Below are 16,653 nucleotides of genomic sequence, written 5' to 3'. Positions count from 1 at the left end.
TATGAACACACTTGATCAGTGAGATAATAAGTGTGAGGCAAGGGAAAGGATGTGTTAAGAATGACTCAGGTTTCTGGCTGGAGCAGTTGGGTAGATTGTGATAACCTTTATTGAGGAAAGAGACTTTGGGAGGAGCAGGTTGGAGGGAAGTAAAATGAATCCACATTTGACATAAGTTTCAGGTGCTGTGAGAGTTGCAAGTGGAACAGTAAAGTGGGCAATTAAATATGAATCCAAAGCTCAGAAGAAAGGGCTGGACTTGGCAATCAGCAGCAGCAGCAGATGCCATTGACAATAAGGAAAGGAAGTATTAGGGAGAGACTATAGTGAGAGAGCACTGAAAAGGTCAATATTTACCTGTTGTTATAGAAGAAACTAAGCAAGATCAGTCACAGAGGTAGGCGAGAACTCAGAAGGGTGTTGTCCCTCTTCAATCTAGAGTAGAATTTTTTCAAGAAGGGAGTGAGTGGTTTACACTCTGCTCTTTCAACATTATGACTTCCATATACCAATCGTGTCCTCAGAGGCTTCATTTACTATGTGCCTTCTCTATCACAGCACATGTTAAATACCATTATAACAATTTGTTTGAAAGTGGCGCTGTGGCTCAAGCTACAGAGTGCTCACCTTGAGCTGAAGAGTGCAGGGACAGCGCCCAGGCCCAGAGTTCAAGCCCCACAACCGACAAAAAAACAAAAAAAAACGATTTGTTTGATTTCTGTGTTAAACTGTATCTTAAAGACAGGGAACATTTGAATGTTGCTCAACATTTTTATTAGAGTACAGCATAATCCACTGTAATAGCTTGCCTACAGTGGTTTAAATGAGACAATATAATTTTTCTCCCCCAAATAAAATTAAAGGCAAGTCAGTGGCTCAAGTGTTTTGGGCACCAAGGTTTTGATGCTCATTAAATGCCTCTTCACTGTGAAAACTTCTACCTCAAAATATATTATGGCATCATCAAAATGCGACATGCAACCCTTACCTTGTGTGCATATTCCTGTCATTGAGACAGAGGAAGCTGTGTTCATCTCTTTCAAATACATGGACTGGGGCTGGGAATGTGGCTTAGTGGTAAAAAGATTGCCTAGCATGCATAAAGCCCTCAGTACCACATAAACACAAACAGCTGGAAGTAGCACTGTGGCTCAAGTGGTAGAGTGCTAGCTTTGAGCATAGAGATGCTCAGAGTCAGAGCCTAGGCCCTGAGTTCAAGCCTCAGGACCAGCAAAAAATATATCAAATACACGAACTGAAGTTGTAGATATTACTTAAGTTCCGGTGTCAGAACTTCATTGTATGGGCAAAGAGGACTGTGAAATATCATCTTTAAGTGAGCAGCCATGTTCACAGATATTACTTCCATTACAATGAAAGGAAAAGGGAATGACCACTGCTTACAACTAGCAGTCATGACCTATCATGATAATGTGTCACAGAGCCTGTGTGACATTCTGTGGTGTTAGTGCTGAGTATACACACCTCACATAGAGCCTGGTATTTGGAATGTGCTCCTGTGAGCCTAGAAGGATGTGGAAGGATAAACACCAACTTATTGACATTGATTAATTCAGGTGGAAATGGAAGGGACACCAGGGGAGAGTTAATACTTATTGAATTAGTGGGTAAATAAATGGATAAACACAGTGATAACAATCATAATGAAATTGGCTCTTTTTTAGCTCCCTCTTCCATCTCTTCTTTCCTTACTATGAGCTGTGGAGAAAGTGTGACTTACAATGGACTCAAAAGATCTAAAATGTAAATTGAAAGAAAAGCTAAGTTAAATCATTTATTCATATATATTTTTATTTACTGCTCTTGAGGTTTTCTGGGACATGATCATATACAACTAATAATAATAATAAGTCCTTTTTTGGTCTCCTTATCAATAATTGTAATAATTATTGCACTAAAAAAGCATTAGTGAACATGTGATGATTAATATTGTCCCAAGGATGACTACTATGATTACTGTTACTTTACTATTGAGTATGAAGCTGGCTATTGCTTTGATAAAGATTCTTCATTAGATTAATAAAGTATCGTATATATTGCTTAATAAGAATTTTAACAAGCAATAATGGATGTTTGGGTATAAAGTTCATGTATTTTTTAAGACTTTTGTTGTTTATATACATCTTATGATGCTTATGGTCTCTTAATTTTGCTCTTCTTAAATGATAATAAATCTACCATAATAGAACAGAGAGTTATGTTCTGGAGATATAAGGAATTATAAAAATCAGGCTCCTTCCATCAAGACTCTCATCAAGAATGGACATGGCCATGATAAATCTATTATAATTAAAGTAATTATGTAATAGAAAGCATGAAGTATAAGCAACACACAGATTTTTCCAAATATAATACTTCATCATATTCTTCCCATCCAATGTAAAGTCTATTAAATTCTTCTGGCCTAGAGTATAAAGTCCAAAGTCTCTAGCTACCTTCAGTTATCTTTTATCAATTTCATCTTTTATTTAGCATTCTCCATACCTATATTTGACTCAGATCCTAATGCAGAAGTATCCATAGTGGCATTCCTATTCCCAGCCTCTCAGCTATCCAAAATAATGTCCTTCATTAGTCCTTCATTTTGCATTAGTGCAAACCAAGGTGAAAAAAATCCTAAACATAGAGAAATCATGTTAATATATACAAATAATAGTTAAGTTAAAAACATAAAGGTGGCTCTGATAAAAATAGAACTTCCAGAAGAAAACAGAGGGGCAAAGTTTAAATGCCTTTAATTTGTGAAATTTTCTGTACTAGGATATGTCATGTGAAAACTATTAAAGAAAATAATAATTGAACTGGAATGAATAAAAATGAATAATGTTTACTCTTAATACAATGTTAAAATGTGATAACTTGCTAAGTATTGTGGCACGGAATGAAGAAAAGAATATGTAAGAATGCTAACCATTCAACAGAAAAAGCAACTTCTGTGTTGGTAGTTTTGAAGATTTGACTGTAATGTTAGGGTTTTCTATGTATCTTATATTAAAAATATTATGGATCAAAGAAATTATAATTCTGTTTATGTTCACTTAGGTCAATGAATGTTGGCTCTCTACTCAATTTAATATTGCTAAACTAAGTTAGAAATAAAGTTCTCAACTATAAATACCAGATCATCATTTCTCTGATTGATAAATAAGTAATGAAATATTAATAATTGAGCATTTTTTTCAGTTAATATTTATCAGGCACTCAACCTTCTGGTACAGTCTGTATTAAAATAAAGAGAGAGCATAGAAAGCATATTAAGGAACTTGAGATCTCAGAGAAATACATACCCTTACAGCATATTTCAGAATTCATGCTATTTGAAGAAAACTGCGTGGGCATGCTCAAGTGATCTTCCTCAAAAAAAAAATTCTTCCATAATTCCACAGGAAATCCTTCCTTTGAAGATAACTAGATATAGGGAACTAGCTCCAGTGTTCTAATATTTACATCAAATATTATGGATACATTTCATTCCCTGATTTAACCAATGCAATATTTATCAAGGCCTGTTTTGTAACTTCTACTATCCTAAGGTGCTAGGAGGACAGACATGTATAAAAAACTCATTCCAGAAAGGATCTGTAACTTATAGCCCCCAAACTACTTTTTCCTTAAGGAAAGGTGGCATTAACCTTTGTTTATTTATTGAAAACAACCTTAAGATAGAGAATGAAGATACATACATATTTAATTCTGTCCCTTGGTATATATAATTACTATGAATAAATTTGGTGTATTTAGGCTTAAATTTTGGAGAAAGAGGAAATCCAGGGTTTGCTAGGCAGATGCTCTACCTCTTCAGCTACACTTCCAACCATTTTTGGTTTTGCTTTTTTTTTCTGAGATAGAGTAATTTTTCCAGGTTTGTCCTTGAACTCACAATCTTCCTGTCTGTGCTTACAGAGTAACTAGGATCATGAGTATATGCTACCATACTTGGCTTTAAAGAGTAAAAAAAAAATTAACTTGGGCACTGTTTATAAATTGCTTTTTCCCCACTTAGCAATACACTAAACTGTAGCTGTTTTTTCATAGCAATGCACCTAGGTCTAACCATTTTTATTGTTTTTATATTATTCTGTTATGTATGGAGTCTGATTATTTCAACTAGTTTCTAGTAATTGTCAGAGTTATTTCTGATTTTTCCATTATGATCCATGTTTTCAGTGTTTGATTTCAGAACTATTGAGAGAGAAGTGGGGAGTAACGCCTCTACCTCTCAGCTTTCTCAATGGGCTGAGAAGACAGCAATTGTACTTTAGGGATTTGGGGACAGCCAGTATCCTAGGACTTAAGATCTTAGAGAAAGGCAAATGTGCAATAATGATCTTGGCCCTCTTCATACAATGTCTCTTCAAAACTTTTCTAATTCTGAAGCGGCACATGCTGGGAGTGGAGACAAAGAAACTCAACTAAAAGCAGGAAGAAAGCATGAGGCTCAAGTTGGAAGGAGTGATTTTGATGTTCTCACCTATTTTGTTTTCTTCATTTCCTGTTTTGCAGGGGGGAAAGGGCAGGTGACAGGCCTTCGATGCCTAAGTGAAAGTTGCTAGTAGAAAGTCACCAGAGGGATTTTAGGGCAATTAGGACCTAAGAATTGGTCGTACAATGTTAGTATTGAAAGTGCCTCTGGTGACTGCTTGGGACAGTGAAGAGTCTGGGACACAGGGGGTTGTGTCCACCTGTAGTCACACATGATTCACTATGGCAGATCCAGAACTTCTATTCCCTACTCTAGGCTGTTAAAAAACTATCACTGTGCCCCCAAAGCCTTGCTGGTTGTGTATGTATACACAGTGTGGCTGGCGTTATTTGAGGTTTGATCAAAGTGGTGACTGGGATTGGTAAATGAAAGGCTGACAGAAGCCAGGAGGAGAGAGAGCAGGGAGAAAGCTCCCAAGGGTAAGAAGGAGATGAGGAGAGAGCAGGGAGAAAACACTCAAGGATGAGAACAGGGCCCGCAGATTCCCTGGGGGAAAGATAGGGAATGGAGAGTCAGAAACTTACAAATGCTAGAGGAAGCTCCAAGTGGGGAGACAAGGTAGGAAAGATGAGTTTGAGATCGATTGAGTTTCATGGACTTCCAGGACATGGAGGGTGACATGATCATTAGATAACTGGAAATGTGCGTCTGGAATTTGAAAGAAAGATGAAGGCTTTTCCTTGTTCAAATCCAGCCTTGCATTATTACTTTCCTTTGCAAATTTGGAAATTGTACATACAATCATAGTTGAAGCTATGGAAATAAATGGAAACCTTTTGGTGAAAAAAGGAATAATAATAATAAGCGTCATATATTCAAATTAGACAAGTAATTAAAAAAACAATACAGAGAATCTGACTCACCATGAAACCTAAATGTTATGGGACATCTGGTTTTGCATGGACTTTTTCAATGGCAATCAGATACTGGTCTTTCATTGCTGGGCATTCTTTTGAAGGCTTCGTACTCTGAGTTCAAATTTGCTTTTCTGTAGTGTTTGCTCCTTGATTCTAGAATATAAATGTTTAGTCTTTTTTCTACTTTCCACAATATACTGGTACGATTTAAGGAACACAGTAGGCTACACTAATTACAACTAATATCATCAGTATACAATTAACTCTAAAGGAAAGCAATTGAATGTTGTCAACCTGATCTCTTTTTCCACTAGACTTAAGTGATAGTGTCTTACATTGGCAGGGATGTGGGAAATTAACATTCCCATCTTCTGATAACTTCAGCTAGTATTCCTTTTTGGAGGACTCTTTGTCAGGAAGACAAATTTTTAAATGTACATTTTTTATGTTTGCTCTTTCCTCCATTACTTTTTTCTTCTTCTGGTGCTGGGTTTGTATTCCAGGATTCACACTTGCTAGATCCTCTACCATTTAAGTCAGGCCTTCAGCCTAGTTTCCCTTCTGATTATTTTTGAAAGTGGGTCTTGGCTTTTTCCCCAGGCTGGTCTGGTCCATGATCCTCTTATTTATGCTTCTGGCCTTAGATGGGATGGCCAGCATAACCCAACGTGCTCAACATTTTCTGTTAACATGGGATCTTATGGTTTGTTTTTTTTTTAATCAGAGCTAGCCTTAAACTATAATTCTCCTGATCTCAGACAGGCTAGGATTATAGGCATAAGCTATCAGTACCTGTCTTCATCTGTTTTTATTTGTTGTTATGTGTTTTAGTCATTCATTTAGAGTATGTATTATAAAAGCACCAACAACATTGAGAATTCAAGCAAACAAATTGGTCTTTCAGTAGAGCTTCTCACTGTAAGGTTTTAGGCGAGGAAAGCACACGCAGGAGGAGGTAAAGGTGAGAAAGGAAAGTTTACTGGGGTATGCTCCTGGGCAAACTCCCTGGTCAGGATCAGAGAGGTCGCACTGAGTCTGGTTGTAGAAGGGTTTATATGACCAGGGCCAGCAGGAACTTTTAGCACTAACTTGTTTTGCAAGTTTGAACAGTTAGGGCTAGTGCCCCCGAAGGACAGGACGATTGGGACAGGTGGTGTATAACTGGGGCAGGTAGTGTGTAAAGAAATGGCTTTTCTCAGCTGCCTCTGCCCTCCAGCAGCCTGTCATGCTGGCATCTTTTTGGTAATAGGACGTTGATAGTCCTGGCTACTTCTTGCTACTTTATGCCAGTTGCCTAGGACATCGGAGGGGTAGTCGGCAGGTGAGTGTTCAGGTGGAGAAGATGATGCTGATTAACTGCCCCTCTGGTCATTTCTTCAACCTTATGGGAGGCCGCCTGTAATTCAGCCAAAAGGCACTGAATCATCTTATCTCTACGCAACTGGCCATTGCGACCTTCAGAGTTAGCGAAAATGGAATGTGGGCCTTTCTTCCCTAGGGCTGGGAATGGGGTCTTGCTCTGGTGGCTCTCCTCAGTAAGGTACTTCCTAAGAAGACCTGGATCTTCTTGGAGTCTTGATGGTATATTCCATCAGTTCTGCTTATAGAAATGGTATTGTATTGTAAGTACTATTGTAATGCTCTCATTTAACATTATGTGAGATTAATCCATATTGTCTCACTTACTATACCATATCGTATTTTTGTCTGTGGAAATTAAGCATTTGCTTAGTTTTTTACATGTTGGCTAGTATGACTAGTGTGCCACAGATATTCTGTCATTCTTTTTTTCTTTTATAGCATTAGAGTTTGAATTCAAGTACTCATCTTTGCAAGGTTAGCATTCTATTTGAACCAAATAACCAAGCCTTTGGCCTTGGTTATTTTTGAGAGAGGGTCTGTTTGTCCAGGCCAGTCTGGACCATGATGATTCCATATATGCTTGCCATGTAGCTGAGAGGTATGCATCACTGTGTCTAGCTTTCATTGGCCAATATGGAGTATTCCTATGAACATTTTGCTTTGACTAGCTTTGAGTCTTAACCTCTAGAGTAACTGGCCTTATAGGTGCAAGCCACTGTGTTGTTGATATTTTTCCTTTTTGATGTGCATTTATATGAATTTCTGTTGGGTGCACGCTGAGAAAGGGGTTACAGAATAATATTTGTTCAGCATTGTTAAATGCTGCCAAGTATTTTCCTACGTCTCAGAAGCTGTACAGATTTATGTTCCCACTGGCAATATAAGGTTTTAGTTGTTCTGATACTTGATATTGATGAGTGAATTTCAGCCATGCTGGTGGGTGTAGTAGCATCTCCATGAAGTTTTGGTTCATTCTCTGGATTGCTTACACTGTTGTGTACCTTTTCATTTGCTCATTATTTAAAATAAAAATGGACATTTTTTCTGGTTATTGATTTCTAGGTCTTTGTTCTGCATACAAGTTCTTTGTTAGATATATATTACAAAGACCTCCTCCCATTCTTGTGGTTCGGCTTTTTTTCTCTCATCTCCTACAAGAAAAATAAGTCTAGAGAAATTTAACAGGAGTTGTATGTGAATATTGGATTTCCCTTTCCACTCCTCCATGTTTTCCAGTTCATGAAGGAGTGTAAGGAACATTTAAAACGTTGTTTAAGGAAGATGTTTATTTAAAATGTAAGGTTACAGATCAAAAGTAACCAATTGATTTGAAGAGATTAACCAAAACTCCAATGTTGCAACAATTTTCCTGGACTCTTGTATCTGTGTCAGTGCAAATCTGCTAGAGCCACCTGGTGGGCAATGTGAAGTTTCCAGCAAATATTAGAATGTTCTGAAATTGCCGGCTTAGACATTGCCAAGTAAGGCATTTTCTCACATCCACCCAGAGTTATTACACCCTTATCACCTTGGTTTTCAAATAACCACTGCAAATCTTCAGTTGGAGTAAACTTTGCTCCCTGGTGGCTTGGATTTGGGCCTGACTAGCAAATAGGACAAAAATTTAGCTAGAACAAAAGGTCAGAAGATGTAATGGGACTGATTCAGAGCTGGCTATATAACAAAAAGCCAATCCCAAACAAAAAATCAGGGGATCTTGTTGTGAAAGCAGAAGGCAAGGTGCCACTAAAAGAAGCAAAGTAAAAAGAATTATTTTCTACCTCTGTGTCTCACAGCTTACCACGGGTTTTGTTCTTAGTCTTTGTTTGCAAGCTAATGCAATTCTGCAAAAACTAACACATATGGGTTAGCATGAATGTTACTTGCCATCTGTATGTTGTGTTATGCCAGTTTAAAGCAACTCAGAGTGTTTCACTCACAGGTGAAACTAGCACATTGCACAGTTCACTTTTCATAGCTGTGCTTTGATGTGCATTTAGTTATTACTGGAAAAGGGGAAAACTGTGGGAAACTCACTCAACTGGCTTTGTTTATTTTGCTCATTGATTCTCACACATTCTGCCAGCTGTCTTTACATTGAATTTACTGGCTAGCAAGGACTGGAAAGGAAGAACTGTAAGTGGCCCTATCACTCTTGTGCCTTCCATGCCATCACTTTCAACTTGTGTGATTGGCTCCTACAGGAAAACAACAAACATAAGAAAGGATACGATAGGTTTCCTGGGTTGCTCATGCATCCTGGGAAGTTCATTGCCTTCCTGTTCCAAGCAAGCTGTAATGCTCATGAGCTGTCAGTCTCAAGTCTTAATTACAGGTACTGCACACTTTCTGCTCTGAATCTCATGGACTCCCACATACCAAAGATCTGTGGGAACATGTGGCTCAGGTTATATAACACTATAAATGGAACTTTATGTATTATATGACTCTCCTGGTATTGAATATTTTATAATACTTTTACAATTAGTTGATGATCAAAATATAATTATACAGATCATGTGATTTGTTGTAAAAGGGGGAATTATTTTGTGAGTGTGTGGGTGTGCTGGTACCATGGTTTGAAATTAGGGCCTCACATTCACTTGGGTTGCTTGGATGAGACTCTACCACTTGAGCCATACCTCCACGCTAACCTTCTGTTGGTTATTTTGAAGATGCCAACTCCAGCATGACATTGAATTATGATCCTCCAGATTGCAGACTCTTCCTGAGTGGCTAAGATCACCAGCATAGGTCACCAGTGCCTGGCTGGAAGCAACTTTTTAAATCATAAATGTTCAAAGGTTAGGAAAATAATACGAATTAAAACTTACAAAGAACATACTCCTGAGAAGAGGTACGTTAACCATGCAGTGAGCTTCAGTTTTGTTTAGAATCCAATGCCAAAAGTAGGATAGAAGCAGGCCTCTGAGGATGTAAAGTTGAGGCTATCTATTTTTTATTTTTTGTCAGTCATGGGGCTTGAAGTCTGGTCCTGGGCACTGTCCCTCAGCTCTTCAGCTCAAGGAGAGTGCTTTACCACTTGAGCCACAGCACCACTTCCAGTTTTTGAGTGGTTATTGGAGATAAGAGTCTCATAGAGTTTCCTGCCTGGACTGGCTTTGAACTGCGATCCTCACATCTCAGCCTCCTGAGTAGCTAGGATTATAGGTATGAGCCACTGCCACCTGGCTGAGGCTATCTTTCTTAAGAGGTCCTCAGGAGATATGGTTGACACACACAGCAGATTCCCCAATCACAGATAAGATCTCTGGATATACACAAGCACCTACACATGAGCTGGCTTCAAAGCACTCAAAGACCAGTCATAGCCTAAGCCTTCAGTCTGTCTGGTCAAGTCTTAGGTTCATGTACATTTTGGAGTCCATTACTTGAAGCTCACAAAACCCAAGTTTAAAGATAAAATGTTTAGTAATTTCAACATAGTAGTAGGAAATCATTAGACCAAGTTCAGTGACCTTCTTCTGAGTGGGAGAATCTTCTCACTAATCCCTGAAGCCAGGTCAGATATATGTAATATATCACCAGGTCATAGCTACATAATATTTAATATTCAATATATATTATATACATAATTCACACACACACACACACACACACACACACACACACACATATGGAAAACGCTCTTAATCTTAAAAGTACAGCCTAGAAGGCTAGGAATATGGCTCAGTGGTAGAGTGGCTGTCTTGCATGTATGAAGCCCTGGGTTCATTTCCTTAGTACTATGTACACAGAAAAAGCCAGAAGTGGCACTGTGGCTCAAGTGGTAGAGTGCTAGCCTTGAGCAAAAAGAAGCTTAGGGACAATGTCCAGCCCCAGAGCTCAAGCCCCAGAACTAACAAAAAAAAAGTACAGCCTAGAAAAGAAGAACCTTATTTATATATTAAAAATTATAACTATTTTATTAGAAGTAGACTTTTAACTAGTTTGAGAATCAATAGAAATAATAAGTGAACTCGTTTTCAGAAGTTTTTATCAGATGGGTTTCAAAGATCTGTTTGTGTGTACTCTGGGCTTTATGTTCTGCAGGTGCTTAACCTTGTTTTTACTTCAATTACCCAGCTCGACCCCGTGGAGCTATTAACTGGATGGAAAAGCTTACAACTTACTGTGTCTACTCCTTTTTCTTTGAATATTTAGCATTTAGAATAACATACAAATAAATCTGGGGACAAGAAGAAAACTGTAAGAGACTTGTGTTGATTTCCTCTTTGGGAAAACAGTATATATATATATATATATATATATATATATATATGCCAGTTTTGGAGGAATAGTCTTGTTTAAAGCTTGTTAATAGTGACCTTCTCTGTGGTGAGAATGTAGTCAGTTGCATCCAGCCACTGTGGACAGGGTGGAGCTAAAAAGCTCCTTAAATGGACCCACTAAGCAAGCTTTCTAAAGAAAAAAAAATGATACTAGTGTGTCTGTCTATATTCTAAGAAATCAGTAGACAAAATTAGGTTGATGACAGGAGACACTAGGACCTCAGGCTGGGTAGTAAAGTTCTTGCCTAAAAGGTAGAATGCCCTGAATTCAAATTCTAGTACCAAAAAAGAAAAGACAATGGTTTATGGCCTCTACTGCATGTCTAATTCCTAAGAATAGTTGAGCTAAGTTAGAGCTAGTGGTAAGTGGATGGTGTAGACAGTAACAAGTAAAATGGTTATATAAGGATGTACTGAAAAGCAGATCTTAGCAGCATGTCAGAGACTCATGCCTATATTCTAGCTGCTCAGGCTGAGATCTGAGGATTGCAGTTCAAAGCCAGCCCAGGCAGGAAAGTCTATGAGATTCTTATTTCCAATTAACACCAGTGGAAATGGAGCTGTAGTCCAAGTAGTAGAGTGATAGCCTTGAGCAAAAATGCTCAAAGTCTAGCCCTGTGTTCAAAGCCAGAACACACACACACACACACACACACACACACACACACACACACACACACACACACACACACACACAGACTGAATAGTTAATTACCGTGGCTTTTTTTTTTTTTTTGGTCAGTTGTGGGGCCTGAACTCAGGGCCTGGGCACTGTCCCTCAGCTCTTCTGCTCAAGGCTAGCCACTACCACTTGAGCCACAGCACCCCTTTCAGCTTTTTCTGCTTAGGTGGTACAGAGGAATCGAACTCAGGGCCTCATGCATGCAAGGCAAGCACTCTACCATTGAGCCACCTTCCCAGCCCAGTTAACTTGGTTTTTTAACAACGAAAGTAAAACATTTAGTCTATGGACAAAGATAGTGTTATGACATTACATTCAAGGATATACAATTTTTCTTATTAGCTTAAGTAATATGCACATAAATTTCTGATCTAGAATTTGTACTGAAGTGTTAAATATGCTAATGTTATGTTATTATATTATAATTAACACGTTCAGTCTATTAATGCATTATCTGAATAACTGAATAAGAGGGAATACCTTCATTTATTTAAAGTTTTGTTTCCTGATATGTTTAGGTTGACTCTAACTAGATTTAACATAAATAGTATTAGTAGCCATGTTTTATTGAAAGTCTCCATCAGAGGCATTTTGTGAACATTATTTTATTTGCTTCTTCATTATTAATGAAAGAAGGAGAGATGCTGTTAGCAGATGAAGGACTTGGATTCATAGGAGTTACATGTCTTAGAATCTACTAGGACCATATACCAGGTGGTGGCGAGTCCAGGCCTATGAAGCCCATTCTCTTTGCTTTACGTGGATTCATACTCTCTCCTTACATCAGTTTTACATGTGGTTCACTTCAGTTTATTGGGGCAAAATGGTGGACAAGAACTATCCCATAATCATATGTTATATATTAAGATATTATATATTATTATCTCATAATCATATATATATATATATATATATACATACACACACATATATACTCCTAGGTACATTTAGTGCTGTGGATTGAACCCAGGGCATTCTGCTTGCTAAGCAGGTGCTCTACCACTTGAGGCATGTCCTCTTTTTCCACTAGCTTTTTTCAAAGCAGGGTCTTACTTTCTGCCCAGGCATCATGGATTGTGATCCTCTTAGGCTTCTCTGTATCACTGGGGATGACAGGCATGCTCCCACTGCACCCTGCCATTGGTTGAGACAGTTTTCTGAAGTTCTTTTTGCCTGGGCTCACCTCGAACCAAGATGTCTGCCTCCTAACTGCCTAGGATTACAGGCTTGAACCCTTGTTCCTAGTTTACAAATGTGTTTTATGTTCTTTAAAAAAACTAAAGTTAGAAATCATACTCACCTGGGTGTGGCTTATGTGAGGACAATGCAGACCCGCTAGAAGATGTATACTTCAAAGTAGAGACTTGACTTTCCTGCAAACATTGACAATGAATATACAGTTGTTCCTCAGTATCCAGGAGGACTGGTTCCTAGGGACTCCCTCCATGGACACCCCAATTCATAATTCTCTCATATAAAATGGCAAAATGTTTGCATATAATCTATACCTATGTACTTAAAAGTTAGAGTATACATAATACCTGAATTCAATGTAAAATCCATGCATAGTCATTGTAACACTGAATTATCTAAAGAATAATGACATGAAAAAGTCAATTTTCAGCACAAATGAACAATTTTGATTATTTTATATCCAAAGTTGGTTGATTCTCTGCGTGCAAAAGCCACTGGTTAAAGAGGCTGACCATAAAATACATGTTAACAGACTATTTTGATTTTTCTTGATTTTTTTCCTTCCAACTAATGGATAAATTGGTTCAATCTCATTAAAGATGACTGTTTCCACTGTATGCTGTTGATAATTTACATACATTAGAACTGTTCACACTGACAACACACACTTGTATTTTTGGAGCTATGTTCTAAATCTGTATGCAGAAAGCATGCAGGAGTCTGAGATTTCATTTCTAATATGTTTTGTAAAGAGTGAACTGTGTCTTACATTATTGTTTGAAATGATTTTCAGTGACCAAAATATACAAGCACAGAGATCAATATGCACTTTCAGGAGCTGTAACTAAAAAAGTCACTGAAACTTTTGCATCCCACAAAATACTAAGAAATGTTGATTTAGGAGATCTAATTTCTTCTGTGTCAAAGAAATACTTCCTCATTCACAGAAGTCAAGATATGGAATTAACCTAATGGACTGATAGATAAAGAAAATGTTATATATATATATATATATATATATATATATATATATATATATATATATATATATATATATATATCATGAAAGACTGCTCAGCTGTAAACTAAAAGGAAGTCCTATCATTTGTGACTCATGGATGAGCTTTGGAGACATTATGTTAAGAGAAATAAGCCAAGCATAGAGAAAGCAACTTCATGCTCGCATGTACTTATGGATCTAAAAAGTTACACTCAGAAGTAGAAAGTAGAATGGTGTTCCATAGAAACCACCATTGAGTGTAGAGAGATACTTTTGGGTTAGGAGAGATACTGGTAAAAGGATACAAAATTTCAACTGGATAGGAACAATATATTTAGGATATGTATTACAACCCGCCAACAATAAATAACAATGCACTGAATACTTGAATATTCAGAGATTTTAAGTATTCTTACCATAAAATATATGCTGAGATAATGCAAATGCATACAGAATTCAAAACATCAATGCTGTGCAACATAAAAACAAATCTTATTTGTCTGTTACATTTTAAAAATGAAGACTAGAAGAAAAATGCTTCTTTCATTTATAATTGTACAATAGAGGGTGCTGTGGAAATGTTCATCAGCCCTTAAGGGCGCATGTCAGAGAGGTTACAGGAGAATATTAAAGGTGTCTGTGATCTGTGTTGTACATTGCAGATAATATTCAGTCTGGGATATTACACACAAGGATTGTAGATAACAAAATCCTACCTCTGATTTTTCTGGTGAAGTAACTAGGTAAAATTATAACCTTTTACTCCACCCCCTTCTGCCTTTATGTCCAGGAATCAAGAGTGTGTTTTTTGAGCATGTGCATGGTATTCTTTCCCTTCCCAACCTTTCTTCCACATCTCCTGTATCTCTAACTCTCTTCCTGCCTCTGTGAATTAAGAAAGGAATCCAGAGAGCTCCAGGCTTTCCTGAAAAAATGAAAAGAAAGAAAAAAAACCAAGAATATTCTCAAAATTACATGAACTTGGTAAAATTAATTCTGTAAAATTAAATTTGAAATGTGCTGCCCTTTACTAAAACAGGAAACAAAATTCAAGAGAACTCTTGAAATCTAATATTTCATTTATTTCAGGGGCAATGCTCTTACCATAGATATTCTGAGTAGTTTTTCTAATTAACCAGCACTCCCCCCCCCATTCAATATTTTATTGATGTGTTTCAAGCCACAGTAGCAACTCAATATTCACTGTAAGAATATCATATATCAAGTTAATTGCTATATGAATGTCATTAATAAGCCGAAATTAACATCATTTACACATAATGAAAAGCTCTCCTCAAAAGTGGAATAAGAATGTCAACCATCAATAGGACAAAACTATCTGCAAACATCAAGATAATGAGGTACGGGTTAAGTCTGGGTTACATTGTGCACTGAAGTCACAACCTTTCTAAGTCTGTGTTTCCAAAAGCATGAGGTTTTGGACAAGCTGGCTCAGGAAGCTCTCTAGGCGCTCCCTGGATCTGTAGGCGATGAGTCCTCCCTTGTTGGCCCAGCGATCTACCCCAACAGCACCTTCATTTTCCACGTGGTACAGCAACTGTGGCAACTCCAGCCCTGTTTCTGGATTTCTTTCCAGGCATTCTTTCATGTCCACGATTCCCCCACCCATGGCCCTCAGGATGGCGTGAGCTGCACAAGAGTCCCACTTGAATGTCGTGTCTTCTGAAAAGATGTAAATGTCAACAAGGCCTTGGACGACACAGAGGCTTTTGTAGCCGGCCCCCGCCGCCCGGAATATGCTATCTCCGCATACACGTGACAGTGCGGCTTTGATGGTCTCTTTCTCACTTGTACTAATGACTGCTGAGAAAGGCTGGGTGGATTCTCCCTCCGAGCTGGCTTTGGCTGTCTGCGCTTCCGTGCCATTTCTTTTTGAGGGGGTGAGCTGAAGGGAATGGATGTTGGTCCCCAGGTAAGAAAGGCCCCAGTAGCATTGTCCTTTCCAGCTGCAAAAAAATATTTCCACCAGTGAATTGATTGTCACATTTGCTTTTTATTTATGCAGCTGCTTTCAAGCTTCATATAGCACACACACACACACACACACACACACACACTTCATCATAACCATAATGAATTGTAATGTCTCTATTCCTAGAAGTAGTTAACAAGTAGATAACCTTTCATTTTGACACACAGATGAATTTTAATTTTGAAGAGTTCCTATATGCAAACAGCTGTGCTGTTGCAGAGAGGAATTCCTCCAGTGTTGTTAGGATTATCCTGTCAATAGAGGGCAACACTAAAATATGTATGGGACGTCTGGCCTCTGGAAACATTGCAAAATGGATGCTTTTGGCATTTAAGTTTTAAAAGGGGAAAAGATGAATAGATAAATCAATCCTCAATTCTCTTAAAATACTTGCAGGACTAAGGATTGAACCCAAGTACTCAAGGGCTATATCCTAAGGGCCCTGGCCTTATTTGTTTATTTATTTAAAAAAATTATTTTTGTCAAATTCTCCCTCATTTTGCACAGAATGGTCTCAAACTTGAGATGGTGCCATCTCTACCTCCTGACTAACTGGTATTACAGACTTGTGCCATCAGGCCTGGCTTCTCATAATTTTTGTCCCAAGTTTGTCATCATTTGATCATCCTTCTTTTTTTCTTATTCACTAGATCCAATTTTGCTTCTAACACTAAACAAGATTTACTCATAATGTTGTTACTTTCAACAGCACAATAATATCTTTCATTCTTCCGTGTTGAACTTTTCATCTATGTTGGGTAAATTGTTC

The 16,653-nt window shown here is 37.8% G+C and overlaps 1 protein-coding gene across 1 annotated transcript in view; it reads right to left on the bottom strand.

Moving 5' to 3' along the window:
* Positions 1 to 13,996: 13,996 nt before the first annotated feature.
* Positions 13,997 to 16,653, bottom strand: part of Inpp1 (inositol polyphosphate-1-phosphatase) — a 29,296-nt gene continuing 26,639 nt past the window's right edge. The window contains exon 6 of the mRNA XM_069995652.1: positions 13,997 to 15,858. Within this exon, the coding sequence (XP_069851753.1) occupies positions 15,300 to 15,858 (559 nt within the window). The 3' untranslated portion in view covers positions 13,997 to 15,299. The remainder of the gene's footprint in view (positions 15,859 to 16,653) is intronic.

This window comes from Dipodomys merriami, unplaced genomic scaffold (assembly GCF_024711535.1).
Source record: "Dipodomys merriami isolate MVZ:Mamm:240054 unplaced genomic scaffold, mDipMer1.0.p SCAF_49, whole genome shotgun sequence".
Lineage (NCBI taxonomy): Eukaryota > Metazoa > Chordata > Mammalia > Rodentia > Heteromyidae > Dipodomys > Dipodomys merriami.
This window is presented reverse-complemented; position numbering and strand designations above follow the sequence as displayed.